The sequence below is a fragment of the Panicum virgatum genome, chromosome 2N (genome assembly GCF_016808335.1).
Source record: "Panicum virgatum strain AP13 chromosome 2N, P.virgatum_v5, whole genome shotgun sequence".
Classification (NCBI taxonomy): Eukaryota; Viridiplantae; Streptophyta; class Magnoliopsida; order Poales; family Poaceae; genus Panicum; species Panicum virgatum.
Genome location: NC_053146.1, coordinates 39,967,408 through 39,993,617, shown reverse-complemented (window position 1 = coordinate 39,993,617; position 26,210 = coordinate 39,967,408). Strand labels below are relative to the sequence as shown.

Genomic DNA, 26,210 nt, shown 5'->3' with positions numbered 1-26,210 from the left:
CACGCCGCGTCGCCGCCCCCACCGGCCAGGCCGTCGGTCCCTGCCCAAGCCGCCACCGCCCGCGCCCAGGCCCGGCTCCCGCGTCCGGCCGCAAGCCGCCAAGCTGCCCCCGGCGCGGCGGCGCCCGCCCGCGTCCGACGCCCACCCTCCTGCGACTCTGCCTCTGCCTCGGCCCAGGCCACCCCTGCCGCAGGCCAGCCCCTGCCGGCTGCCGGCTGGTGCCCGGCCGCACCTGCCTCGGCCCAGGCCACCCTTGCCGCAGGCCTGCTCCTGCCGCAGGCCAGCCCCTGCCCGGCTGCCCCTGTCCGGCGTGGCGGCGTGCCTTTCCCAGCCCCGGCCAGCGCTCGTCCGGCCCCTGCCCCCAACCGTCTTCTGAGATTTCGGTTCCTCGGTTAGAACCGAGAACCGAGAACCCCTGCCCCGAAAACATTCTATCAGCTCGTCACAACCGCTCGTGGATCGAGTCCACGGTAAACCGACCGCGGCCGCCATGGACCGCGAGGCGCTCCGCATGGTCTGCTCGCCGCAGTTCTGGCGCATGGCCGTTCTCTGGGCCATGTCCCTCCTCCACTCCTACTGCCTCGTCTTCCTCCGCGGCCGGGCCGCGGCCGCCCCTCGCCGCCGGCGAACGCGGCCCGGCGCCGGCCGCCGCCCCATCTGCGTGGTCACCGGGGTAATACACCGCCCTCGCGCATGCGTGTGCCCCCCCCCCCCCCCCTCTCTGTCTTCCTCCGCTTTACGACGTCTCCTGTTGCGGTGATACCAGGCGACGTCGGGGCTGGGCAGGGCGGCGGCGGCGGCGCTGGCGCGGGAGGGCTACCACGTCGTGCTCGGTGAGTGAGTTGCGTCGATTGGGCATTCCGTCGAGCAGGTGTGCTGCACTGCACGGCTGCACCTGTGTATTGCCAAGGACATCAAATCTTAGCTAGTTTCCTTACTGCCTTTTGTTTCTGTATTGGTTGCTAAATTTGCAAAACCTTCTGCACTGATTCTTCAGTAAGAACTCCCGACCAGAGATTATCCTCCTTTTCTTGGTGGAATGGTGACCATGGCCCTCAATGAACCTGTGACGCCTAATGTCTTTGATATCGTTGTTCCATGTTTATTCATTTGTAGTCTTGCTACAGTCAGTGTAGTAGAAATTTGCCTGGATTTTTGTTCTTGTCGGATTTATTCATCCATGTTGGTGTACTGAATCGGTATGCACTTTCTATTCTTCCTCAGCTGGACGTTCCATGCAGTTGTTATATGAGGTATTATATATACCGTGTTTGTGCTAGTCATATACTTATTTACTGCTGTAGTCATTGTTGTTCTCTGTGAAACAGACTGTTCAAGAAATTCAGAGGCAACAACCAGATGCCCGTCTTGAAGCATTTCAACTTGACTTGGCATCGTACAAGTCAATAGAGAAGTTTGGAACTTCTCTGAAGCAGTGGATTCAGGAGACAAGTTCAGAGCCTGCTGTCCAGCTTTTGATTAATAATGCTGGCATATTAGCAAAGTCGCATCGAGTAACTGGGGACGGGCTTGATGAGTAGGTGCTTCCCTTTTTTTGCAAAAGGATTATTGTTGTGCTATCAATATATGTTCTTTTCTTTATTTCAGCATTACATTTTTGTTCTTCCGTTAGTGATTAACTAAACCTTACTACATGCAAATTTCAGGATGATACAGACCAACTACATTGGTCCCTTCATCCTGACCAGCATTCTTTTACCATTGCTGAAGAGCAGCTCGGTACCTTCTCGAGTGGTTAATCTAACATCTTTCACACACAGATGTGGTAAGTGTTAAGTTTTATTATTTTTTCTAACAATTCTGAACCTGTGTTCAACTGAAGCACTGCATTAAAAAAAGATATCCTGCTGTACAAGTTTCCATGTTATGTTCCATTTTATACATTTTCTTTTGTTGTTTTGCTAGTGTTTCCTGTATATGGTTGTGTCCTGGTTCAAATCTTGCTGGCCGCATAACTGGCTTTGTTGTCTCGAAATTTATATATACCTGTGCCATTTGCTCACCATGACATCCCCTCTAGCAGTAACTCATACATGGTGCTCAATGGAAATGGAAAGCTTAGTTAGCATGTCGGATAGATCATATACTAACATTGTACTTGTTTCTCTCTCTCACACCAAGAACAAGATACACTGTTTGATAAAATGTGCAATTTTTTCCTATGCAGTATCAGGTATTGATGTGTCTGAAGATGCATTGAGAGGGATGAAATTTGGTCCGCGCTCAGTAGGAGAAAGCTACTCCTTAGCTTCTACTTATGAGTATACCAAACGTGAGTCCATTGGCCCAATTTTCTAGTATGCTTCATGTAATTCTATCCTAACTTCTGTAAATTCATTGAGTTATTGCAGTTTGTATACTGATGTTCTCATATGAGCTTCATCGACAGCTTCACATGTCATCTACCGTCTCTGTCATGTATGCACCATCGATCATCTGTCCTGATTTTATTTGATTATCTGAAAACTGCATTGGTCCGTTTAACCTGACAAACATTATTTTTTACCATTACTAAAGGTATATGGGCCCGTTTTATTTGTTTGAAACTTTTGAGGATAATAGAGTCTCACTACCCTTTAGGCTACACCCATTAGACTCTAAATGGACCATACTCTAATTATACCATGTTTACCGGGATGTTTGTTCTTTAACCACAGAGGACGACCTTTCTGTGACATCTGTTTCAGATGTTATGGAACAATTGGAGTGTATTGTTCAATTGGAGAATATTGTTTTTAATCTTTGTTGTAAAAAGATAGATAGGAAAGCTCATCCTAATGCTTCAGTACTCTGTATCTCCCATTTAACATAAAGCTTTAGCAATATTCTCATTCATCCACGAGTACCAACTTGTTATCTAACATGCTTCATACGACTTGCTATATTTCTTGTTTCTAGTGCCGCTGATCCTGGTGTTGTGGAAACAAAGATCATGCGAGAGCTTCCCAAGTGTCTTTCATGGTTTGCATTCTTGGTTCTGCGCTTGCTGAATCTCCTCCAGGAACCTGATACCGGGGTTGGTTCCGTCCTTGATGCTGCTTTGGCGCCACCTGTAAGCTTGTCATTCTATCCCGTAGAGCTTTCATCGTTTCACAACAAATGATGCAATAGGATTTGGTACTAACTTCGAACTCTATAATTCACAATGTTACTTTCAGGAAGAATCTGGGAAGTATTTCTTCGGAGGGAATGGGAGAACTATCAGATCCTCCCGACTGTCGTACGACACAGAAGTAGCCAAGAAGCTGTGGGCAGAATCGTGGGCGGTATTCAAGGATCTGCAGCTTAGAGAAGGCGATTTTGGGAACGGTTAAAAGGAAAACGGAAAACCAGATAATTCTGGCATGCTGTTATTTTTCTTTTGTATGGTCCGATTTTGGCCCTTCTAGTGCAACGAAACGCCCCTTCTAGTGCAACGAAACACCCGTGCGCTGCTCCCGATAGCAGCGAACAATGTGGCATCTGCTGCTGCACACATTATCTCTCTCGCAAGCCCGTTCCTCCTTTGCCAGTAAATCGGAGTCATTAGATGTTTGGGTTTGGGGTTGGGTTAGGGTTGGGGATTTGGGGATCCAATTACAGAGGATAGCTACGGGTGGTAGCCGGGTTTGCGGTGGTGGTAGGTTCTGGGTGGCAAGGCTGGACAACGGGGACATCGAGTAGGGTGTGCCAGTAAGGGTGCAAGAACAGAAATTGTTTAGGAAGGGTGGGGCTGAAGAGGCGGCGACTGTAATTAGGTGGAGCAGCATGGCGACGAGTTCATCATCGGTTGCAGGGAGTGGCGGAGGTTGGCTGCTACAGGTAGCTTGCCACAACCAAAAGGCGGATCCAGTGGTGGGTCGGGTGGGTCTCGAGCCCTCCAGCATCCGGAAATCCAAGCCCCCTAACAACTCCCCCCACCCCCCCTAAAAAAATTGAGGGAAGGGGAGACGAGAGAGATTCAATCCTGCCTTTGCCATTGGGCACAACCCTCTTGTTGTGCTACTGGAAGGAAGTGAGTAAGAAAGAGGAGAGTATAATGGTTAATGCTCTCCTATGTTAGGGTTAAGCTAACATAGGAGATTTTGTCCAAGGAAGAAAGAGGTCGTTGGACCGGTGGTGGGCGGTCAAGATGGCGACGAGGCAGATGGGTAGGGATGGTGATGGGGGAGTTAGCTAGAGTTGGAGAAGATGGGAGCATGCGTAGTGGCACCGGAGGTTAGAGGAGTTGAAGCGGTGCTAGAGTTGATGGATGGCTGGCTGTGGAGGTGAGGGAACTCTGAGAGTGCGGCCTGGCGGTGGTGAGGGTGACCGAACTGGAACTGCTACTATGTGTTACTACTAGAAGAGTCACCAAACCATGCATAAAGTGCGGGAAATCTATTCCTCGCATATGCAAGTAAAGTTGATCCAATCGCGGCCACTTGCCTCTATTCATCTTTCTCCCCAAGCTCTGGCGGCCGGACTTCGGGGAACGGGGTTGCTAGGGTAGTGCTGGCCACCGGCAGCCTTAGAAGAGGGGGAGGCAGGAAGCTCGGCGGCGGAAAGCAGGTTGCTAGCCGGCGTGATTAGCAGTCGGTGGTGATTAGCGGCGGCGGTGGAGGGCGGCGGCATCTACGATTGGATCAATTCCAATCACATATGCTAGGAATAGACGTCCCGTGGGGTACTGACTGTTCAAACTTGAATTTGGACGGTTGTGCTGTTTTTGGTGGGCCTTTCTGTCCAACAGTAAACCTACTCATCTCTGTTTTTTTCCTTTTGTAGTATATGTACAATGTACTTGTTAAGCATGGCTTAGGCTCAAGGTATAGCGTCACCGCTTAGCGACTAGTGCTTTTTGTAACCTTGGCTAAAACGGAAACTTTTAGGATGGGCGTATGCTCTTAACTGTAATACTTTGCGGCGCTGCAAAAGTACTTAGATGCCGAGCTTCCCTAAATTAGCACAAAACGTGCAGTACTTCCAATTTGTGAGGATCTGCTATTTCATGCAGCATCAGTTTTGCCCGTCTTTTCTGGCAATGGTGTGCACCAGGGATTTCTAAGCCTTTGTGAGGATATGCACAGGTTTGTGTGGTGTTCACAGGCGCTTGGGACTTTCGCGTGTTCTGAAGTAGAAAACCTTTCGCAGGCTTCAATGATGTGTCAAAGTTCAATTTAGAGCAACTTCTCTAGCCGTATGCACCTTCACGTCAAATTTTGGACGTGGACTCTACAGATTTCACGCGCGCATTTGAGAATCGACTTCGAGCAGTGACTGCCTGGCTGCCATTGAATCGGTGAGTGATTGGGAGTCTTGCTAACAAACAGCGGCATCAATAAGATGGGGGAAAAGAGATCCTCGTGCAACTTAACAGAGACCAACTGGATAGACCGTTACTTGTATCTGTGATGTACCTAAAGAGAAAGGTACTATTCCAGACGGCAATATACGCTTCACTTCAAAAGTACACGGATATCAGTGGCAGTATATATATAAGATCTAGCAAAGTCGCAACCAAAATCAACTGTACCTTCTCCGACTCCACAGATTATAAGCTAACACAACGAAAAGCGAACAAGACCGACCCCTCCGGTCTACGTCTCAAAAGCCCACCACGCACTCTGTTCCTTCTTGCCTGCAAAATTGGTCTCCACATCTTTCAGGGGCGTGGCTGCGGCGGAACAAGCCCTCAACAACTAGTTGCTGGCACTCGCTGGGAGGTAGTACTGGTAGTAGCCCAGCACCGCGAGGAGGGCAACCAGCACGGCAGCTGCCACTGCAGCGGCTGGGCCAGCCCACGACCAATATGACTGCGCCTTCTTCCTCTTAAGGATCGCCTTGGGTGGTGGGGCCTTGATCCGGCTGACACTCCTGTGCCGGGCATTCTCCTTCTGTTCTTTCTTCCCTGTGGTGGTAACTGGGGCTGCTTCCTCCTCGGCCTGGGCTTCCACGGCTTCATCAGACTTGGCATCTGATTCTGAGGGCTCATCGGTGTCAGCTGCTCCGGATTTCTTCTTGGCTTTTTTCTCCTCTTTCTGAAAGAATTAGGTGATGCATTGTTACAGTTAGATCACATGTCACATGTTGAGAGAAACAAGAAAGAGAGATGACCAGTACCTTCAGCTTCTTCTCAGCGTCCTTCTGTGCTCGGGCCGCAGCCTTCGCTGCCTGCTTCTCAGCCTGCCTCTTCTTCCTCTCCAATGCAAGCCTGTTCTTCTCAATCTCCTCCTGCCTCTTTTTCTCTTTCAACTTTGCCACATCTGCCTCAGTCGGCTTCGCCTTTTCCTTTGGAGGCTCAGCCTCGTAATCATCATCAGCATCCAGTGCAGCTTTCGCCTTGGGTGGCTTCACAGACCCTTTCGAACGGACTTCAACCTTGGGAGCTTCATCTGCTTGGGGAGCAGGCACTTCCTTGGCTTGTTTTGCAGGTACTTTTACTGGGACAGGCTCTGGTTCTGCAGCTGGTGCTGGTGCCTGCGACTCGATGAATATGGGCTTCTCATCGGGATTCCTCATCCGGCCATCTCGGCTCAGTAGTCGGCTGTTGAGGGAGGAAAGAATCCTCTTCTCATAGTCCTCTCTGAAGGCCTTGCTTTCGCACCATTGGGTCATGAACTTGTCAACCTGTCAGAGTAGCAAATGTTTAAATACAGACACATTGGGCATCACATTAGATTCTGTCAACAATTTTAGAAGCAAACCTCAGTCTTGTGGAGCTCTTGCAATTCTGTCAGCATATTCCTTGACGAATAGTCCCTAGCCTTGTTTAAAACCGTGCGGTTTTGAAGGAAGGATGCATTCTGGATCAAGTGTACAAGAACATCATTGAATTGCCACACATAATCATAAGTCAGCAACAAGCTCCCATAAAACACAAAAAAAGAAAAAGAAAAAGAAACAAGACATGCCACCTCAGGTTATGCAACAGGCAGAAAGTTTTAAGACACTAAGGACCGACCGGAACAAATCTCCATCATTAGCTTAAAACAGTGCTGATAAGATCGTGCCGCTAAATGAACTAGCATGTCTTGTTTCACAGCAATAGATGGATGATACACATCAATAATTATAAGAGAGCTGTAAATGGTATCTAAACAATAGCGTGTTTCCACCTCAAACAATAGAAAGTCAACATCCAAAAAATGGCCAACACATACTCAAGGAAAAGCAAAACAAAAGAGCAGGCACTAGTATCCAGCACATCCATCGCTAAGAGGCACACAGCAAAACAAGATCATTACAAAAACAGCTACATGCTGCATTGGCACACACAGGTATTAAGCCACAGAAGAAATTCCCTATTAGCTTAAAGTATAGCAATATTACAAGGACAGAAAATCTATGCATCTTGTATTTTGAATAAACGTTAAAACTTACTTTTGCATCGCGCACTGCCCTCAATTCTTGCAATGATTCATACGCCTTATCCTTTCTGGCAGTTGCTGCATCTAAATCTTCTTGAAGCGATGCAATCTCAGCATCAACAACTTTTAGCTCATCCTCCAGGACCTTAATCTTAGATCTGACTGCTTGTCTTTCCTTCTTTATTCCATCAATGCCCTCCCCAATTATCTGAATTTATACTAGTGTTACCTTTTTTTTTCCTTCAGGAAATAGATGCAGACACAAAAGATGAATTGGAGTACAGCATACTTACTTTGACCTGGTCCTGTATGGCCTCTTTTTCAACCACTGTATCTTGCAGTTTAGCCCGGTTAGCAGCATTTGATATGACTTTTGATCTGGTTTTTTCAAGGTCCTTGATTTCTTTGACCAGACGTTTCTCCTCAGTTAAGGATATGCTCTCATGTACTATACGGTCAGTAAGCATCTTGATCTAGGGAGGAGCAATGGACACCAACATATAATTAAACACTGAACGAGTCGAAGATGAGTTTGCAAAAAGGTTCTGGGCATACCGTTTGTTCAAGCTCTTCGATAGAAGAGCATAAACCTGCACCCTGTGCCCTCATGGCATTGTTTTCCTCACGAAACCTGCCTAAACTGTTCCGAAGAGGCTCCATCTCCTTTATCTTCTCATTCACAACTTCATTATATTGTTTGTTCTCAGCAGACAATGGCTTCAGCTCCGAGATAATACTAGAGCGCTCTGACTGCAAAGAGTTTGAAAGTTGTAAAATGGAATACATGTCACTCTGGGGCTGCCTACTCCAATTAAAAAGCAGATCAAGGCAATCTCACATGCATATATTTAAAGTTACAGGGCATGAAATCGCTTGCCGATGTACAGTAATGCAACATCAAAGAAGACCCGATGTCAAAGTAATACCTTCTTGGCTCTTAGTGCCTCAATATGTTTAGAACGAGCTTGGATCTTCTTCTGGAATTCTTTGTCAGCTTGCTCGAGTTTTGCCCTCAGCTTAGGATCCTCAAACGAACGGATCTTGACGAAGTAGAAGGCATAAGTTTGCTTAGGTTCAGGCCACTCATCCTTCGCATCCTTTGGAGGTGCCAGATCAGCAACATTTGTAGTTGTCTCTGAACCAAAAACAGCAGCCTCCTCACGTTCTTTAGCAGTTGCTTTGCTTTCCTTCTCTTGGAATAGGTTCACTTCTCCATCAGATACTTTGACCTCTGCCGGTGCTGTTTCAGCTCCAACGACCTCCATTCCCATGACCCTGCAGCTACAGCACAGAAAACTGTCAGTGGAACAGGTTACAATAAGTAAAAATAAAATCAAAATCGGAGGAACCTCTTTTCGTGGCTTGCAATACATACAGTTAGCTGAATCTTTATTTCCAAACTACATAGGTTTTACTCAACTACAAAATAAGTGCAAATGCAAACTAAAAGCAGTCAGCCGGAAACAAACAGAGGTTATCAAATGTTACAGAACACCCAAAAACTAGCCAATAAGGCATGTTGATCAAATAAGCACAAAAAGATCAAACATAAATTATGTAAACCAAACTTAACCTAAGGTGCGATATAAGGTATGCAGATCACATCACCATCAAATCATCAAAAGGGTAGTTATCTCCAGCAGTTCACACTCAAGGGGCCAATGCCAACTCTTATCCGATTCCCCATATAAGCCTAACCAAAGCACCACTTCCAAACATACTCATCTGTTGTTCCTAAGGAGTAGGCTCACCTGGAATTGACTGCAGCAGCATCCTCAAATTCAAATATCTATCAGAGGGATATGGGAGAAGGGCCGAGTTTTTGACATAAAAGGCAGGGTTTCCTTTTGTGGCTTTACATTTGCTTGGTAGATCGCGTGTCTATTTCTTCTTTCAGCTTCCCAAAAAGGAAAGGTACTAAGGGAGTCAGACAAAAGTGTAGTGGGGCCAGTATGCTTTTGCAATTTGGTGCTGCATCATGTTACAGCATAAGGTAGCCAAGCAGACACAAAATTTGGATAAGCACATACAACTCATAACACAGTCACAGCTCACAAATTCCCAGACAAGGTGGTGAGGTGTACAACTGAATCATTAGCACACAAAGCCCACGCCCACATGCTATCTGCCCATGACACACCAAACAGGAACTGTCTGGCATTATCTGATTTCTGGCTATCTTTTCTTAGCATAGTTGAGGGTCATGTTGTTACTTCATTCTGCAAAAGTTCCACTCGAATCATTTAATTCTGAAACACAACAGCAGAAACACTGCAGTTTATGCATGCAGTGGGTGAAAGTGACCAACATGAACTCTGGAAATCCAACAGCAGAAAGTAGGGTGATCCTGATAGAGTTGAAATCAGTGCACACCTTCAACGGCAACTGGCCCACTGACATACCAGGACAGTCATATCACTAATATGCGCATTGCATAGTTGCTACTCCTATGCAATGAAAATCTAGAGCTCGAGTACGATTACTAACGGAGGCGCAAAAAAATTTAAGCGCTGCCAGCACGTGCAGCGATCCGACTTAGAATATAGCCACCCCACCCGGTCAAATCCAGGCGTGATCCACGAGGCACCGCAGATCACAGCCATACTACCTCCGATCGTCAACCCCAATCCAACAAGCACACCGATCCAGATCTACCACCCAGTTCCCCCGCACCCATTTGAACCCACCACAGAACCGATCGCTGTAAATCGCAACAAAAATTGCCAACAAAAAAAAAACCCGACCGCTCGCCAAACCAGAAGGAAACGCAGCCACAGCAGATCACGAGGCGCCTGCGCCACCCCGCGCTCCTCCGGGGCCGCAGCCCAGCGGATCAGAGCGGAGGGGAGCAGCTCCGGCCCGTCAAACCCGGGAACCAAATCTATCTAGCAAACGACTCGGAGGCGCATGGCAGCAGGGGGGCGGCCGGCGAGCCGGGCAGCTCACTCACCAGGCGAGGGCCGCGCGGGGAGGCGAAGCGAGGCCGCGCCCGCTCCGATCTGGCGATGTCGGAGGCGGCGGTCGCCAAATCTGGAGGCGCACGCCGGCTCGAGGTGATGTGGATTTGGAGGAAGGGAGAGAGAAAGGGGAAGGGGTTTGGGCCGCGTGCCTGCTACAAGTAGAAGCCGAGCGGTGGCGGACTGGCGGGGGGTTAAATATATCAGATAGATTTTTTTTTCTTTTACCTCCCACACCACACTGGTTTGTTTGGTTGCAAAATGCTACGGTGAATCCGGGGGGCCAGGCAGGAAATTACCTGATGGATCGTTTGGGTTTCTGTCTCTCTCCTTCCTGCTCGTGCTCGTCCGCAAAGGGAAAGGAGTGGCATGGGCTGTGACGTCCGCCCGTCATGGGCCCGGGCCCGGGCCCGGGCCCGGCTGTCTGTCTGTTTAGATGATGGGCCCAGCTGGCTATCTGCTCTCCGTAAATCGTTGTCCTCTTTTGCCTTTTTGTTTGGAGCCTCAAGGTTTTTTTGAGCAAATGATTCAGGAGAGAAAACAAAATGTACGGATCCGATCCAAACGGGAGCAAGAATCGTGTGGCTATTGGCTCTTGTTGGATTGGGTTAAAATGCTAATGACAAAATGCCCCGGCAACACTATAATGCACTGCCATCGTGGGGTTATCACTAAATTTTTTCGTAACGTTTTCGAAATTTAATCTGTGACAATTTATTGATTTCGTCATGAACGAACCAAAAACCTATGATGTTTTAGCAAATTCATCGCAATTAATAAATTTAGAATTATTGTCATAGCACAAGGTGGGAAAAAAATACAAAAAGAAAAAAAGGCATCACAAGGTGAGAAAACAAAAATACAAAAAGAAAAAAAAGGCTCGCACAGGGATTAGGAGAGGATAAAAAATCAATATGTGATAAAAAAAATTGATGATAAAAAAATCAAATAGCCGCTCACCAAAAAAATAACGATAAAAAAATTAGAAGAATGAGAGGATATGGCGTTTGAACAATGGTCTCTAAGACCAGACTACAACGCCATACCACTAATGACTCTGTTTGGTTTGTGCTACGCTAGTCATTAGAACAACTTTGACCGCGCCATCGTCGCCAGTGCTTCAAAGCTCAGGTGGCCGAAACGTGCATGCCAGCGCCACGCCTCGTCGTCGCGCCTTGCCGTCAGACACACCAGGCGCGCAATGCGCAACGCTAGTGTGTAGAGGCGGTTCCTATTGCACTCCACCTTGGCGAGCAGCTTGCGCTTGCGGTCGCGCCGCCGTTGATCAGCACCTGCAGCCTCGCTCGTCCAGCTGGCCAATGCTGACGATGTTGTTGCGGAGCCTGGGGATGTAGTACACGTCCGTCAGTGCCTTGTGCTCACCGGCCTTGCACTGGAACACGACCGTGCCGCAGCACCGGATATCGACGCCGATTGTCGCCGAACTTCACCGTGCCAACGATGTCGGTGTCGAGCTCGGAGAAGAGAAGGCCTCGCGGTCCCCCTTCAAGTGGTTGCTCGCGTCGGTGTCGAGGTACCACAGCTCCTCCGCTTCATCCCCTTCTCGCCTGAGGTTGACCCGCGCGCGCGTTTCGTTAAGCACAGCGCACGCGCCCTGATCATCTGATTCGATGTTGATGGCACACACCTGCGCCATGAGCGGCACAGGCTCCTCTTCGTCGTCGTGCGCCAGATGCGCACGCTCTTGGCGCCGCGGCTCCATGCAGTCGCGGGCCCAGTGCCCGACCTTGCTGCAGTTGCGGCACCGGTCCTTGTCGGCGCCCTCTGCCTTCCGCCATGGCTTGCCACGCCGCCTTCCACCGCAGCGTGCCACGCCGCCTGCCGCGCGCACCGCCTCTGCTGCCGCGGACGGAGCAGAGTAGCCCTCCCCTTGCTTCCTCTCACGCATGCGTGCCGCCCACTGCTCTTCCGTGAGCAGCAGCTGGCCGCCGGCAGCCGTGCGGGCGGGCACCTCTGCGCGGTCTTGAACCGCCTTCAGTCGCCCGATGACGTCCTCGATCGAGAGCGTGCTTATGTTGAGCAGCGTCTCGATTGAGAGTGTGATCTGCGCGAACCGGGACGACACGACGTGTAGGTACTTCGCCACCGCCTCCTCCTCGTCGATGGCGACGCCGACCTGCGCGAGCCGGCTCACCAGGGAGGAGAGCTGCAGCGCGAAGTCCTCGATGGCCTCGCCGTCGCGGAACGCGATGACCTCGTACTCCCGCCGCAACTGCTGCACCTTCACCATGTACACGCGGTCGCCACTGAGCTGCATCGACTCCAAGCTCTCCCAGGCCTCCTTGGCGGGAGTCCTTGGCACCGAGCGCGATGATGTACTCGGACGGCACCGACTTCAAGATGGCCTCCATGGCCGACTGGTCTTCGTCTTCATCAGCGGTGCCCACGGTCACCGCCGCCCACAGCCGCCTCGCCTTGAGCATCACCTTCATCAACACCGACCACTCAACGTAGTTGGTACGCGTGAGCATGGGATACTGCGTTCTGTCGACGTCCCGCACCGTCTTCTTCACAATGTACGTTGTCTTGCCACGACGTCGCTCCGGGGAACACCCACACCCGCGCCCACGGGTCAAGGGAAGCCATGGTCACCTAGCTCTAAGCCAGGCTCTTAATACCACTTGTTGGCTTCACCTCACACTAATCACACCCACACACACACTGGAAGTGGAAGATGAACAGAGGTGAAGGAGACAAGAACCAGGAAGAGCACACGAAGTGGAGCTGCTTGAACTACTGAGCTGCAGCTGCTCTATCTTATACACAGCTAGTCAAAGATTGAGCATTTACAAGGTATGGCCTTGCAGCCACTACTACTACTTGCTACTCCTATTCCTATCACTAGCCATGCTGCAACTAGCAGCTACTACAGTGTACAATAGTCATTTGCCGCCCATTAAAGTGGCAGGCATGACCAAAAGATAGGAGCAAGAGCTCCTGCTACCATCAGCATTGAAAGGCAAACTAGAGCATGGGTAATTATCTAACATAATTTCCTGTCCTGATTTCTAGAATCTCGATTAGTTTCCTTGAATTTGATCTCTCTCGTGAGAATATGTTCATGTGTTTTTGCACTTTCTTAGCTTTTCTTTCCCTGCAATCAGATTGTGCTTCCTGCCTAATCATAAGTATCCATAAAGTTTTGAAGTTAACAAACTCTGTTATGGTGGTGCTTGTTTTTCTTTCTGCCTCGTTGATTGTTGTTGCCATTGTTAGTTAACACCAATCCATGTGGTTTTGCTATTGACATGTAGCTTTAGTTGTTAACAGTGGCATGGTTGTTGTGTAATGTTAAAGTCCTCGCTAATATAGGAAAATGGTGCTACTGATAGAGCTAAGTTTAACTGGTTGTATACATGTTGATAGAGCTGGAAGCTGGTGTCTCTTTCTATGCCTGTGCTGTTGCTACATTGGATCAAACTGTGACACTAAGTCTGGCTGTCCTGTTTGCTGTGTTTGGATCGATTGCAATTTGTTGGCATGGACATGTATGTTGCCCAAATTTCTAGTATCTCTGATACTTCCACTAGGTTCGTACCCGTGCGTTGCTACAGGTGGCATACAAATTTCATAGCAATATGTAAAGTATGGTCAACACATGATATTTTCAAGTTTAATGATATCCACAAACAAACTTTACATAATTCTTTTAAAATTAATCAAACCAAGGTACACCATGATATCAAATCCAGATAAATCGCTTTCAACTCATATGCAAGATTTTCTATATACAACTTACTTACACTGGAAATTTCAATCTCTAGCTCTTCATGGAAAGGTCAATAGACATATTAGATAACAGATCTGTGTCCTTGAGTCACTACAGGCGCAAAAAGATTTTCAACAAAATACACAGAGCATTGGCAATTATAGTGAAAAGCGGTTTCCACAAAATAAACACAAACAACTGCAAAGCGGTTTCCAATTGTCACAATACATATTCTCATTGATATTTTTCTTTTTTTGAAGGGACTCATTGATATTTTTCATGTCCAACAAAAACGAATAATAAAATGGAATACCTCTATGTGCAAGCTTACAATTATGATACTGTCTCATACTGGCATACCATACCATTCAACCTCAGACCCACTTACTCTTATTAGATGCAAGGAGGCACTTGTGGTAATATTAACCCGTTTCTTCCCCAGCCATCCCATATGGAAGATACCAACCATAGTATAGAAAATATTGATGATGGAAAAAAAAAGACGCATCTGTATAGTGCTGCACATCTACAGAGAGACTATCGGACAACGCATCGGATGCAAGCATTGCTCTTCCACTGCTCATGTCAATAACTAATAAATTTACCTTTCTGATGGACCCATAATTATCCAGCAATTTCATTCCTTATCATCATGTGGACCTTCAATCACATGTTTTTTAAAGAACGGACCCAAAAAATCAATTACATGGAAAAGATTGCAAGCAGATCATATTAAAGAGCATACAATATTTGAGTCTTCTCTAGTACTATGCAAGCTCTATGCAAACCCATCCATACTTACATGAAGAATTGAGGCACAACATGCAGTTCTTCCATAAAGGAGTCACTCTGTTCCCAGTCCATAGCCCTGCACTACCAAGGTAGTTAGTTCTGGTTTGAAGAACTACCTTGATGAACACTTATGCTTGCCATCTAGATGTTGCAGTTGTCAAGGGCCAAATATTTGCATGCACTACTTTTGAAAGTTGGAAATGTAGACCATGTTTGCCGGATGCAACTACTTTAGCACTACATCTTGATACTCTCTCTATATGAAAAAGGAAAATGAATATAAAATATTGGTGTTACCTACCCATCTCTTCTCCTGATCCACTTATGGTATCACAAGCTGTGCATTTGCTTATCTCTTTGCTCCAATTTAAAACGTAAAATTATTCTATTTGGTTACAACAATATTGTAGGTGAAAAATCATGGATGATATAAATCTCAAGATCTAAGGTGCAATTCAAGCTCCATACATGTATATTTAGTTTGGAAGAATTTGATAAAATTTAATTCTGAACCTAAACACATGTATTGTCTCTCAAAATTCTGCTAAAAATATGCATGCCTGTACTTATTTGATATTCTTTTTGTTGAGCAGTACTTATTTGATAGTTTCTTCTCAATGAATTATATTCTAAAATTATTGTTGGTTGCTTCTCAATGAATTATATTCTAAAATTATTGTTGGCATACTGCTTATGTCAAGAACTAACAATCATCTAGGTGACCAGAAAAAAAAAAGGATAATGAGCCTTGAGAAACAGAAAGATCCATTGCATAATATTCAGACATCTACGAAGATCTATCTTGCCCCTTACCCAAGGAGTGACATCTGGATCAATGGTCAGCCTAGCAACAAACATCACCATAGCAGCAACTACTGATGGCAAGAACCGGAGACAGCCATAGTCCACCAGACTCAGCTCAGGAAGGTAACTCCCCAAGAACTCCATTAACAAGATGGAGCGCTGCAACAAGTATGCCAACAATAACATCAGACATCAATGCACATTGAAATGGGAAAACAATTGGAATACATACAATAAATTAAAAAGGTCGGAACATTTTTGTCTTCATGGCCTGATCTTGTGAACCGCCTGAAATCAGCGAAAAAAAAGGAGAAATAGTGTCAGGCATTCCATTAGCTGACATGTTCAGATCGAAAGCGAGCAATTGAATGAACTTTTCATTCAGCAGTGTACAACCTCAGGAAGATCTTGATTGTAGGATTGCCCAACTTGAACTGGAGCAGCTTGAATATGTCACTCTCCATCTTGATGAGCTCGTGCTTAGTGTAGGGTGTTGTCAGAAAACAGAACCCCCACAGCACATTCCTATTTTGAATCTCTGGTGTTACGATATGAAGGTTAGTGAGCACACTCTACTTTCAGAAAACAGAACCCCCACAGCACATTCCTATATTGAATCTCTGGTGATATGAAGGTTAGTGAGTACACTCTACTTTAATGCAGTAGACAACATCAAAATTATCGTGATATCTATCTTAACAGGAGTAGTGTCTGCATCCAGCCAAACAAATTGATAAAGTGGGACAATTGTGGTCTGAATTGCAGTATGATGCAAAAGACACAATGTCATTACCAGGAAACCAGCATAAAGTGTCGCTATTCTATATTTGATTGCCCTCTAGGACCCAGCAGCTAAGACAGTACCAACAAAAACGATGCCAACATCGCTAGGGTTCAGCTTTTTTCTATCTACCAAAGCCTATGATTGAGAAACAAAGCATATGAGAGGAGACCCTAGACAACAACATGCAACCAATCCATGGATTTAAAAATAACTAAATAATGAATTCAACCTTGAACACAGGAACCAAGAGGTCCTCAGCAAACGAGACCCCCCATGCACTGGAGACAGAAAGGGTATGCAACAACAACAACAACAACAACAACAACAACAACAACAACAACAACATAACCTTTTTTCCCAATCAAGTTGGGGTAGGCTAGAGATGAAACCCGAAAGAAATAAGTTCAAGATTCAGGCACATTGATAGCTAGTCTCCAAGCGCTCCTATCCAAAGCTATCTCTTTAGAGATATTCCAATCCTTAAGTTCTCTCTTAACCAACTCATCCCACGTCAGTTTAGGTCTACCTCTACCCCTCTTTACATTATCGACCCGCTCAAGAACCCCATTACGCACCGGCGCCTCAAGAGGCCTTCGTTGGACATGTCCAAACCATCTCAGCCGATGCTGAGTAAGTTTCTCCTCAATTGGTGCCACCCCGACCCTATCTCGAATAACTTCGTTCCGGACTCTATCCCTCCTTGTGTGCCCGCAAAACCACCGCAACATCCGCATCTCTGCTACACTCAGTTGCTGCACATGTCGCCTTTTTGTAGGCCAACATTCAGCACCGTATAACATCGCCGGACGAATTGCTGTCCTATAGAATTTGCCTTTTAGCTTTTGTGGCACCCTCTTGTCACAAAGGATGCCAGAAGCTTGCCGCCATTTCAACCAGCCAGCTGAAATTCTATGCCTAACATCTTCATCAATGTCGCCATCCTTTTGTAGCACCGATCCTAAATACCGAAAAGTATCCTTCTGGACCACCACTTGCCCATCTAGACTAACGTCTCCCCGCTCATGCCTAGTCGCGCTGAAATCGCACATCATGTACTCGGTCTTGGTCCTACTAAGTCTGAACCCTTTCGACTCTAACGTGCGTCTCCACAACTCTAACTTCCTATTAACCTCTGCCATACTCTTGTCAACTAGCACAACATCATCAGCAAAGAGCATACACCAAGGGATCTCACCTTGTATGCAATTGACTAAAATTTCTTTTGTATGTACGGGGAAGGAGTAACAAAATGGAAGAAAAACAATTCTATCCAGAAAATATTTCAGTTATCATGAATCTAATGGTAGGATCCAATAGCTAGGCACAGGTACCACAATATGAATTATCCTATAGGATAGGAATCGTCACAGGAGCCATGGAATCGAACTGCTTGAGCAATCTTTCAATAGCAATTCACACAAATAATAAAAAGTGCTCTACTGTTACATACCTTAAGGCAACAGATGAACAATGGACATATTCCTTGAACTTCTATGAAATGAATCAGCTCTGTTTAAAGCACTGTTAATCTCACATACCTTAAGCTCTATTTGCCGCTCATGTGCCACAGCGCAATAAAGCATCATTGTACTATACTGGAAACACATATTTAGGTCCAATGGAACCTCTACATACCAAAATGGGAACTAACAAGCAGCCAAACATATATGTCAATCCTCAATCAACAACCAAGAAATCAGTAGCCACTGGACTAAACATCTCTGAATGGTTGTATCTATCATTTGGTTCGGCAGAAGGCAAAGTTGAAATCAATGGTAAAAGAAAACAAAAGGGAGTAGCGTCACTTGTTCTTACCGTCTGTTTGGTTGGACTGCTGGGACCAACCCGGATGGGTTCGACCCGTTTTTTTGTTGTTTGGATAGGGGTTGGGTGAGGAATGGAGCCAACCCTAGGAGAATATACCTCCAAGATGCGGGTTGGACAGGTCCGTCAAAATCCGGCGGACGGAGCCGCTCCGCTCGGGTTGGAGACGTCACACGCGAGTAAAATCACCCTCACCCTTATCCCTTCACGCTACCTCTCTCTCTCTCACCCTCCGCTCTCGCATCTCACCAGAGACCCGCTCGCGGGGGGCGGCGGCCACCAGCGCCCGCAGACCGCACGCCGCCGGCCGGCCCCGCCAGCCCCGCCCGCGCCGCAGGCCTCGAAGCGCACGGCGCCGGCCGCACAGGGGCAGGGGACCGCGTCGGTCCGCACGCCGCCGGCCCGCGCGGGGGGCAAGGGACCGGCCAGGACCGCTCGCTGCCGGCCCCGCCCGCGGGCTCGTTTCCAGGCCGCGCCGGCATGGCCCCTCCTGGACGCGTGGCGACCGCCCCAGCAGTCCCCTCCCTCCACAGGTCCCTTCCATTGCTAAGGTAAATCCACTGCTATTTCTTGTAGATCCATGCTGGATTGTTCATTCTTGTTCATGTGTCAAAGATGTTTGATGTAGATCCATGGTGGATTTGTGTTAGTACATGGAAACCCTAGATGTTTTTTTTGCTAGGTCATTTGTAGTCACACTTTGAATCTGTGGTATGTAGATGGATAAGAGGACCAAAGTATTCATTTGTGTCGCTGCTTCATATTGGTTCTTGTCGGTCATGGCAATTATTGGTCGGTCTAGGAAAAGAAAACGAGTGGCAAGAAGGGAAGGGATTACTTATGCCCCAATGTTTGAAAGGGATAGGAAGAGGATTGAGTACCTGAATGACAAAATTTGGAGGAATGACACAACTTGTGTAAACATGCTGAGAATGAACAAAGCACGTTTCTTTCGGTTTTGTCAGTTGTTTAGAGATCATGCTTTACTTGAAGATACCGTTCATATGTGTGTAGAGCAGCAAGTGGCAATGCTTCTACACACTGTTGGACATAATGTTAGGAATAGAGTAATTGCAACCAATTTTGGGAGATCCGGAGAAACGGTCAGTCGTTATTTTAACAAAGTACTTCATGCTATTGGTGAGCTACGAGGATTATATTAGGCCCCCTTCATTGGACACTCCTGCTAAAATAGAAGGAGACACAAGGTGGTATCCTTACTTTAAGGTGTGCAGCTCAACCTTATGTCACATTCTAAATTTATTTTTTGACAAACCTATAATTGTCCTAATCTTGCCTTCTTTGAACATCACGTAGGATTGTATAGGAGCACTTGATGGTACACATATAAGAGCCACTATTTCAAAGGAAATGCAGCATGCTTTTCGTGGTAGATACAAGCATTGTACTCAAAATATACTGGCAGCCGTAGATTTTGACCAAAAGTTCACCTATGTCTTGGCCGGATGGGAGGGGACAGCACATGATGCACTAGTTTTACGTGATGCTTTAGCACATGAGGATGGCCTTCGTGTGCCACAAGGTAATAGTTTAACCTATGTCTTGTCTATAAATTTGTTCATCAAAATTACTGGATCATTGAGATGTAACCTAACTACCCATCATATGTTAGGTAAATATTACCTAGTTGATGCTGGATATGGAGCCAAACCTGGATTTTTACCCCCTTTTCGGGCTGTCCGCTACCACTTGAATGAATGGGGAAGGAATCCGGTGCAAAATGAGAAGGAATTGTTCAACCGTAGGCACTGTTCATTGAGAATCATAGTAGAGCAAGCCTTTGGAGCACTAAAAAGGAGATTCAAAGTTCTTGATGATGCATCTCCTTTTTTCCTTATGAAACTCAAGTAGATATTGTTATTGCTTGCTGCATGCCTGCATCATTCATAATTGGGTGATTGAAGATGTGAGTGATGAATTCAATGAGCCAGATGACAATGATGAGAACACCCAGGACACCATATATGCTGGAACAGCAAGTGAGAATGCCATTATGCTCGCTTTTAGACAAGGCTTGGCTGACCAAATGTGGGCTGACCGTCAGACCATGTTTTCAAGACGGCTGGACGGGTCTGGACGCCTGGGGACCGTCCAGGACGTCCAGGACGATTAATCGTCGTCCAGGACGATTAATCGACCCTGGACGAGTCCCCTGGTCGTCCTGGTCGTCCCCTATATGGGGAACTTATATATACCATATATACAATATATATATATATATATACTATAGTTATAACAATACATACATTACACCATATATATACACACACACACACTTATATACTACATCTTCTAGGCTATAGATAGGTCAGTTGGCCACTTACCTGGTTGCTGCAGAGCCCTTTCTTGTCTTGCTGGCTGCTGCTGCCAAACTGAAAATATAGAAAAATAAAGCACATTAACAAGGCAATCAGGTAAAAGACAATCAAGTGATCAAGTGATCAACAAAGCAAATTAACACAGCAAGGTGTTGTTTGAACCTACTGATTCCTGAAGGAGTTATCGTCTTACAAAAAATGCACTGCACAGAGTCCTTCTTTGCAATATCTGGCCACCATCCAAACTGCCATCCAGGGTCTCGAGACTTTGCCTTCCTCTTGGGATCTTTTGCTTCAGCAGCCATTTCTGGAGGCAGTTTTGCTAAGGCCTTCTCAACAAGAGATGCAATGTCTGGAGCAGTTGATGCTGCTGAACCAGCAGCAGTTGATGCAACTGAGGAACCAACTTCTCCTTCTCCTTGAACTTCCTCAGGTAGGTACACTTCCACTGCACGCTGCCTCTGTCGAACTAGATCTACAGAGAGAAAAAGATCTTGAAGCTTCAAACACTGGAAAAGCACAAATCTTGAACGAGGACTGATGACTGAGACTGACCTGAGGAGGAGGAGCTCATCTTGTCGATCTAGATCTGCAGGCCTGCTTGCCTGCAGCAGCAGCCGCCGCAAGGAAGAGAGGGAGGCAGCTGGACGGGAGGGAGGAGGAGGAGGAGCTGGGAACCGGAAGGGAGCTCTGGAGGAGAGGGAGCTGCCGAACTGTGTGAGGAGAGAGAGAGAGGCTGAGGGAGTGAGGAGTATATCAATAAGAGAAACCCTAATGGGCTTGGGCCAAAACTTACAGCTTGCTTGGCCCAACTCCCTCAGCAGATGCAGCCCATTCTTATTTCTTCTGCCTGGACGCTCAAACACCCTGGACGTCCGATTAATCGCGATTGGACGACGATTAATCAGACGTCCAGATTCCTGGACGGTCTGGCCTGGACGGAGGCCCTGGACGATACTGCTGGACCGTCCAGGACGATTAATCGCGATTAATCGCGATTAATCGGACGTCTTGAAAACAGGGCCGTCAGAGCCATGGAAACTAGTATTTTATTTGTTTGGACAATGTAATCTGTGTTGTATTTTATTTGATTGGACAATGTCATCATTGTATTTGATGGCTAAAATTGTATTTGAGGACATATTTGTTTGCTACCTTGCTGAAATTATTGTTTGCTACCTTGCTGAAATTATTGTTTGCTATCTTGCTGAAATTATTGTCTCATGAAACTATGCTTTGCTGAAATGGACCAAATGTGGGCTGATACATTCTAATTGTATATTGCATTGTTAATTCTTGAAGGTAAATGGAACCAGCAGAGGCTAATGCAGGGATTGGTGGACATGCTACTTGGACTTCAACTTGGTCAGCCTACATGCTCGAATACCTTGCCAGTTTAGTGGTTAATGGCACCAAGACTTCATCTACCTTCAAGATGGTTCACTATAATGGCTGTGCAAAGGCTCTCCAAGAGAAATTTGGCATTGTGCGCACTGGTGAGCAGGTTAAGAATCACCTTAAGACATGGCAAAAGAAGTTTCGTAAAATATGTGACCTTCGTGGTTTGAGTGCTGCTAATTGGGATGAAGATACCTGCACTATAACTCTTGATGATGAGCACTACAACAATCATATTAAGGTATGGATGCTGTCCACATTTACTTGCTCACATAATATATCAATATTATTGGCTGGAATTATTGTTCTCACATATCATAGTTGTTGTCCACATGTACATAATAGTAATTGCTGAAATTGTACAAATATTGTAGGATCACAAGTCTGATGTTATTTTCTGAACAAGCCTATTCAACACTTTGAGGAGATGAACACAATATTTGGAAGTACCATGGCTACAGGCAAGTTTGCAAAGGACTCAAATGCACCTCTAGGTACAGAGGATGGCGGTGCAGAGGATTGTGAGTCTGAGGAAACAAGAAAGAGTGATGGTGATGCCATCGCCAATGAAGGCAACAATGGGGCAACATTATCTGCAAGCAAGACTAGCAAGATTGGCAAGACCAACAACAGCAAGAAGAGCAACAAGAGGTCGAGGCCTGATGTTGATCCATTGGTTGCTGCAATTAATAGAGGAAGTAACAAGATAGCCAAGGCGATAAAGGAAGTGGGCAAATCAGACAATAATGTGCCCTCAGATTTGTTTGACAACTTGATGGCTTTCAATGGTAGTTTCAATGAGACTCACTTATCCTTCTATTATGCCCATTTGGTCTCCCAACCTCACATAGCTAGAGCTTTCAACAGCCTGCCTTTTGACCATAAATTAAACTGGGTTGCAAAGTATATTGCTGAAAACTACTCTGGGCAGTAAGGGTAAGTTGTAGGCATGGGATGGTTCTTTTGTTGGTACCACATAGAACTTTATATTTGTGGTCTAAGTAAGCTTGTATCGTGCCATGTGGAGGCATTGAACTTCATATATATTGTAGCTGAATTTGGACTTGTATGGTGGCTGAAATGTAGCTGAATTGTGCTTGAACTTAGACTTGTATGGTGGCTGAAATGTAGCTGAATTGTGCTTGAAATGTTGCTCAATTTGTGACATATATTTTGATGAAATTTGGAATTTGTGTTCAAATGTTGACCGGATTTAAATATTCAAAGGGACTGTGCTGTTGAATGTAGGATTCAAAGTGACTGTGCTGTTGAATGAATTTGTGTGAGGGGGTAAGATCACCAGAATGAGTGGAAGGTCATCAGATTTAGGTTTCATTCTAGTACATCCATCCAAACAGGAGATGAGTTGGTTCCAACCTGCGGCGGTCGTTCAACCAAACAACAAACTAGAGCGAACCCAACCTACCAACCAAACAGGATGTAGGGTTGGAGCCAGCCCCCAAAGGAGGGTTGGAGCGGGTCCAACCCACTGAACCCCCATCCAAACACACGGTTAGTTATTGCTGCGAAGCCTGCACTCCTTTCCACTTTATTTCTAATCTAATATTGATTTAAAGTCTTGCAAACAAAGCAGGTCTGAATGGAATCCCCAATTGCACTGCTACATGGTTTTATGCTTTTATGAAACGAATTTTGTAGATTTACAGTAGGGTTTGGCAACTGGGAACCAATTGAGAATGGGGGCGCACCTGTCACGCAGTTGGCCGCAGGGTCATCGCTGGTGAACTGTGTGCAGCAGGCAAGCATCTCCAGCCCCTTCCTGTCCAGCAAGGTCGAGGAGGTAGAGGGGAGGAGAGGAGGATTGGTTGAGGAAGACGACGTGGTCGAAGGCGGGACCGTAGACCTGGTCGCTGCAAGTGGCGCAGAAGAGCCGGAACGGTCGCCAGCGAGCTGATGGCTGAGACCCGTGGAGGTCGAGGTGTGCGCGTCGACGTGGGAGGGGCAGAAGACGGTGGCGCAGGAGAGGCAGACATTGAGCCGAGGCGATGGGGAAAGGGCACGCGGCGGCGTAGAGTGAGCAGCACGGGTCGCGGTGGATCTCGGGGCGGGTCGTGACGTCGGGGAGGGGGCGCCGTACGGCGGTGCGAGGCGGACGGCGGCGTGCTGGAGGTGCAGCCGCGGCGTGGAGGAGGTGCAGTCGCGGCGTGGAGGAGCGGCGGCGCGAGGCCCACGGCGGCGTGGAGGAGGTGCAGCGGTGAGGAGTGGGCGCCGACAGCGACGGGGCGGCGGCCGCGCGTGGGGAATCGACGGCAGGGGTGGATCGGCGCGCGGTGAGGACGACGACGGGGACTGCGGCTGCCCGCGCCGCGCGTGGTGGATCTGCGGCGGGCGGATGCGGGGATGGCGGGCGCGGGTCGGCGGAACCGTCGAGAGACGAGCGGATGGGACGGGGATGCGGCGTGCGGATCGGGACGTGGGGGCGCCGCAGCGGTTGGGACTTGGGAGACGCGGAAGGGCGAGGGCGACATCAAAAGCGCAGTAGTTGAAAGCGAAAAGACGAACAAAAAAAAATCTTGTTTAGGGTCATTTTTGTATTTTTGTTTAGCCTCCCTCCTTAATTATAGTATCAATATGATACCTGGACCAGCTCAACACCCTCAAATTCACCTCCTTTTTCCAAAATAGTGCCAAACCGCCTCTCGTCCCTTCACTATCCTTCACTACCATATTTGTCATCTTCAGCCTCCACCTAAAGCCCTCCATCCATTTCTTACCATGCTTTGTTTCGGAGAGAAACAAGACATCGAGGTCCTCCTCCTTCTGGACATCCAGAAGACCACGAACTGCCGGGCCATTCCCCAACCCCCGGCAGTTCCACGCCACAATCCTCATTGGGACCGGCCAGGCTGACCAGGCAGCCCAGCCATCAAAGACTGATTTTCTTCCGTCTCCACACCCACCTTCACATCCTGGATCTTAGCCCTTTTCTGAGATTCATCATCTATATTATCTCCCTCATTCACTCTTTTTCGCGACCCCGAGGGGAGGCTAATGTTCCCTTCCTTTGCTGCCTCCCGGTCCCGTGGCCGCCTCTTGAAGGTTGAAGTCCTCTTCCCCTTAGGCTTCTGGCCCTCCTCCAAAACCTGATCTGGCACCTCCTCCTTAGACTGGTCGGCCAAAAAAGACCCTTTACCCACCTCATCACCCGCCTGTAACCCTGCCATCTCATCCACTTCCATCCCTGCCAAACCTGTGTCCTCTACCTGACCACAAACCTGCTGGTTATTCTCTTTTTCTCCCCCATCTCTTATGCCATGAGCCTGCTCCTTCTCCCCCACTGGACTAAGCTGGTCCCCTTGCCCCACCACCGGCTCCACCCTGCTTTCTTTTCCCGTGCTCGTACTATCTCCAAAAGATAATTTTTTCGGAACTACACCTTCTTTAGTGCTCCCGGGCATCAGCTTCAAAGGGCTGGACCCATCATCCCGGAGCTCCAGATCCTCCACACTCTTTCCTCTCCTACTATCCTCCAACTATTGAGCTTTTTTCCCCGAATCCTCCCTTCTCCAGGATCCCGACGATTTCTTTTGCAAACTGTCACCTGCGCTGCTCCCTCCCGACCAGCGGCTTCGCTAGTCCCGCTTCTTTGCCGGGGTTGCCCTCATCCAGTCTCCAAACTGTGGGCCGGTCTCCTTCCAGACAATGTCATCACACTCCCTCTCAACGTGACCAAGTAACCCACAGGAATAACAAAAATTGGGAAGGAATTCATATCTGAAATTGCACCAGCAGTTCTGCTCCCCTTTTTCATTCTCCATCATCACTCCCCTTAGTAATGGTTTCCGAACATCAATTAGAGATTTTATTCTCAAGAAGCTCCCCACAGCTGACCCATCTTCATCAGTGTCCACCTCCAATGATTTGCCCACCTTGTCTCCTATCAACCGGCCAGTTTCCTCATTCATCAGACCCAGAGGGAGGTTAAAGACTCGGATCCACACCGGAATATGAGTGAACTCCAAGTCCTTCAACCTTTTTGTCTCATCAAAATCGACCACAATAAGTAAGTCACCACCGAATTCCCAAGGTCCCTCAGTAACAGCTCTTCTTTTGCCCCCCGGTTGAAGGAACGTAAATAAGAATAAATTCTCCCCCAATTCCTTGCACCTGATTCCTTTTACCGGACACCAAATTTTGCCCAAAACTTGCACCATCCCTTCTGCATAACCAGCTTTCGTTGAGAACAGCTTACCAACAGCTTGAGGATTCCCG

General features: G+C 47.3%; 4 protein-coding genes across 12 annotated transcripts; 1 reads left to right on the top strand and 3 right to left on the bottom strand.

The window, feature by feature from the left end:
• The first annotated feature begins 353 nt into the window (after window positions 1-353).
• LOC120660444 (dehydrogenase/reductase SDR family member on chromosome X-like) lies at window positions 354-3,501 on the top strand. The gene is made up of 9 exons (XM_039938984.1): window positions 354-673; window positions 767-833; window positions 1,225-1,253; window positions 1,329-1,537; window positions 1,668-1,786; window positions 2,189-2,293; window positions 2,373-2,439; window positions 2,920-3,073; window positions 3,180-3,501. Exons 1-9 carry the CDS (start codon window positions 491-493, stop codon window positions 3,333-3,335), a joined length of 1,089 nt encoding a protein of 362 aa, XP_039794918.1. The 5' UTR covers window positions 354-490; the 3' UTR covers window positions 3,336-3,501.
• A 1,884-nt stretch (window positions 3,502-5,385) lies between these two features.
• LOC120660440 (proton pump-interactor BIP103-like) lies at window positions 5,386-10,477 on the bottom strand. Of its 2 annotated transcripts, none has more exons than XM_039938980.1 (8): window positions 10,300-10,477; window positions 8,276-8,630; window positions 7,905-8,099; window positions 7,643-7,822; window positions 7,363-7,557; window positions 6,687-6,785; window positions 6,103-6,609; window positions 5,386-6,020 (listed from the first exon to the last, which is right to left on the bottom strand). In XM_039938980.1, exons 2-8 carry the CDS (start codon window positions 8,618-8,620, stop codon window positions 5,682-5,684), a joined length of 1,860 nt encoding a protein of 619 aa, XP_039794914.1. In that variant the 5' UTR covers window positions 8,621-8,630; window positions 10,300-10,477; the 3' UTR covers window positions 5,386-5,681. The 2 variants fall into 2 exon arrangements, with proteins under 2 accessions (XP_039794914.1, XP_039794915.1); XM_039938981.1 differs by having other exon boundaries at window positions 8,276-8,624; window positions 10,300-10,471.
• Window positions 10,478-14,243: 3,766 nt separating this feature from the next.
• On the bottom strand, window positions 14,244-24,468 carry LOC120660437 (cyclin-A3-2-like). Of its 7 annotated transcripts, none has more exons than XM_039938974.1 (7): window positions 23,947-24,468; window positions 23,687-23,877; window positions 16,029-16,170; window positions 15,887-15,920; window positions 15,642-15,791; window positions 14,839-14,909; window positions 14,244-14,696 (listed from the first exon to the last, which is right to left on the bottom strand). In XM_039938974.1, exons 2-7 carry the CDS (start codon window positions 23,742-23,744, stop codon window positions 14,687-14,689), a joined length of 465 nt encoding a protein of 154 aa, XP_039794908.1. In that variant the 5' UTR covers window positions 23,745-23,877; window positions 23,947-24,468; the 3' UTR covers window positions 14,244-14,686. The 7 variants fall into 7 exon arrangements, 5 of the variants coding, with proteins under 5 accessions (XP_039794908.1, XP_039794910.1, XP_039794909.1 ...); XM_039938976.1 differs by having other exon boundaries at window positions 14,839-14,904; window positions 23,947-24,462; XM_039938975.1 differs by having other exon boundaries at window positions 14,253-14,904; window positions 23,947-24,459.
• LOC120660439 lies at window positions 19,751-21,290 on the bottom strand. Of its 2 annotated transcripts, none has more exons than XM_039938979.1 (3): window positions 21,135-21,290; window positions 20,742-21,054; window positions 19,751-20,633 (listed from the first exon to the last, which is right to left on the bottom strand). In XM_039938979.1, exons 1-3 carry the CDS (start codon window positions 21,151-21,153, stop codon window positions 20,582-20,584), a joined length of 384 nt encoding a protein of 127 aa, XP_039794913.1. In that variant the 5' UTR covers window positions 21,154-21,290; the 3' UTR covers window positions 19,751-20,581. The 2 variants fall into 2 exon arrangements, with proteins under 2 accessions (XP_039794913.1, XP_039794912.1); XM_039938978.1 differs by having other exon boundaries at window positions 19,757-20,633; window positions 20,746-21,054.
• Window positions 24,469-26,210: the final 1,742 nt, after the last annotated feature.